Raw genomic sequence first — 1544 nt, 5'->3', positions numbered from 1 at the left:
AATTTATATTTGTCTTTTTGTATGTGATGTAAGTATTGTTTTGGTCTTAATTAATAGCTATGTTTTAAATTGTAAGCCACTTAGTTGTAAGCAGGTTATAAATTTGTAAAATTAAATGTATCAATAATGAGGGACTAACCTCTCTTGACCAGAGCTGAATACTATAAAGATCTACAATAAAGTCTCATAATCTTCTTGTGTATCGTTCCAGCTAACTCACATGTCATTTGTAGAGCGGAGGAACACGACATTTGTGACTGAGTTCATTCTGCTTGGATTCCCCAGTGCTCCTGAATTTCAGACCTCTCTTCCCATCATGTTTTCCATAATCTACATCATAACAGTAATGGGGAACGTATTAACGATTGGCATCGTTGTCATCAACTGTCATCTCCACACTCCCATGTATTTTTTTCTGGCTAATTTGTCTTTCTTGGAAATCTGCTTCATCTCTACTTTTGTCCCCAAAATGTTGGTTATCTTTGTTTCAGAGGAAAAGTCAATCTCCTTTTCTAATTGTTTCATACAAAGCTATTTTTTTTATCTCCTGGTAGGCACAGATTTCTCGCTTCTCACAGTCATGTCCGTAGATCGTTATGTGGCCATCTGTCGACCGCTGCATTATGATACTATCATGAGTCATAGAGTTTGTGCTCAGGCGATCCTGAGCTGTTGGATCACATCATTTGTCTTACTGCTTACCCCATTCATTCTACTGGTGAGATCTTCTTTCTGTAGTCCCAATGTAATTAATCATTTCTTCTGTGACAGCTTGGAACTTATGAGACTGTCATGCGATGACACTTCTGCCCTTAAATTGCTCACTTCCATCATATGCTTCATTTACCTACTGGGGAGCTCCTCGGTCATAGCCATGTCTTATATTTACATTCTGCTCACCATCCTGAAGATCTCCTCATCTGCAGGTCAGCATAAGGCCTTCTCCACATGCACATCTCACCTCAGCATGGTCACTATCAGCTATGGAACGGCCATTTTCCTACAGATTAGGATGTATGAACACCATTCAAAAGACCTAGACAAAGTGGTGACCTTGGTGGCTGCTACTTTACCACCCTTGCTGAATCCCTTCATCTACACCTTAAGAAATCAGAAAGTAAAAGAAGCCTTGAGAGACACTGCAAGACGGAATGCGCTTTTCAAGAGATTATGAGATTCCCCATCAAGATTTTGCGGGAAACTCGGTACGATATTGGCATTTCTTGAGCCCCAGATTTTGTTAAATTCTGCTTCTGGTGATATAGATGAAATCTTCCGCTGTTAAGCCAATGGTTTATGATGAAGATAGGCTATCATTTGCAAAACATGGGCAATGTCCATGACATATCCCATGCATTGCATGTTGTTACCCACCCCCACCCCCACGTCCCGAATTAAGTAGATACAAAAAATGCCACAAAAATGTGTGGTTTCATTTGCATCATTGTCACCAACTGTTATCTTCACACTCTCATGTACTCCTTCCTCACTTGTTTGTTTTTCTTGGAAATAGTGCATACTCTTTTCTAAACAGCATTAATGTG

General features: G+C 39.7%; 1 protein-coding gene across 1 annotated transcript; it reads left to right on the top strand.

The window, feature by feature from the left end:
* Positions 1-220: 220 nt before the first annotated feature.
* Positions 221-1174, top strand: LOC117350407 (olfactory receptor 6T1-like). The gene has a single exon (XM_033924687.1). The coding sequence runs from the start codon at positions 221-223 to the stop codon at positions 1172-1174; it is 954 nt and encodes a 317-aa protein (XP_033780578.1).
* The last annotated feature ends 370 nt before the right edge of the window (positions 1175-1544 follow it).

The sequence above is a fragment of the Geotrypetes seraphini genome, chromosome 16 (assembly GCF_902459505.1).
Source record: "Geotrypetes seraphini chromosome 16, aGeoSer1.1, whole genome shotgun sequence".
Classification (NCBI taxonomy): domain Eukaryota; kingdom Metazoa; phylum Chordata; class Amphibia; order Gymnophiona; family Dermophiidae; genus Geotrypetes; species Geotrypetes seraphini.
This window is presented reverse-complemented; position numbering and strand designations above follow the sequence as displayed.

Bases quoted from the DNA above. Each gene is read 5' to 3' on its own strand.
- LOC117350407 (XM_033924687.1), top strand. From the start codon at position 221: ATGTCATTTGTAGAGCGGAGGAACACGACATTTGTGACTGAGTTCATT.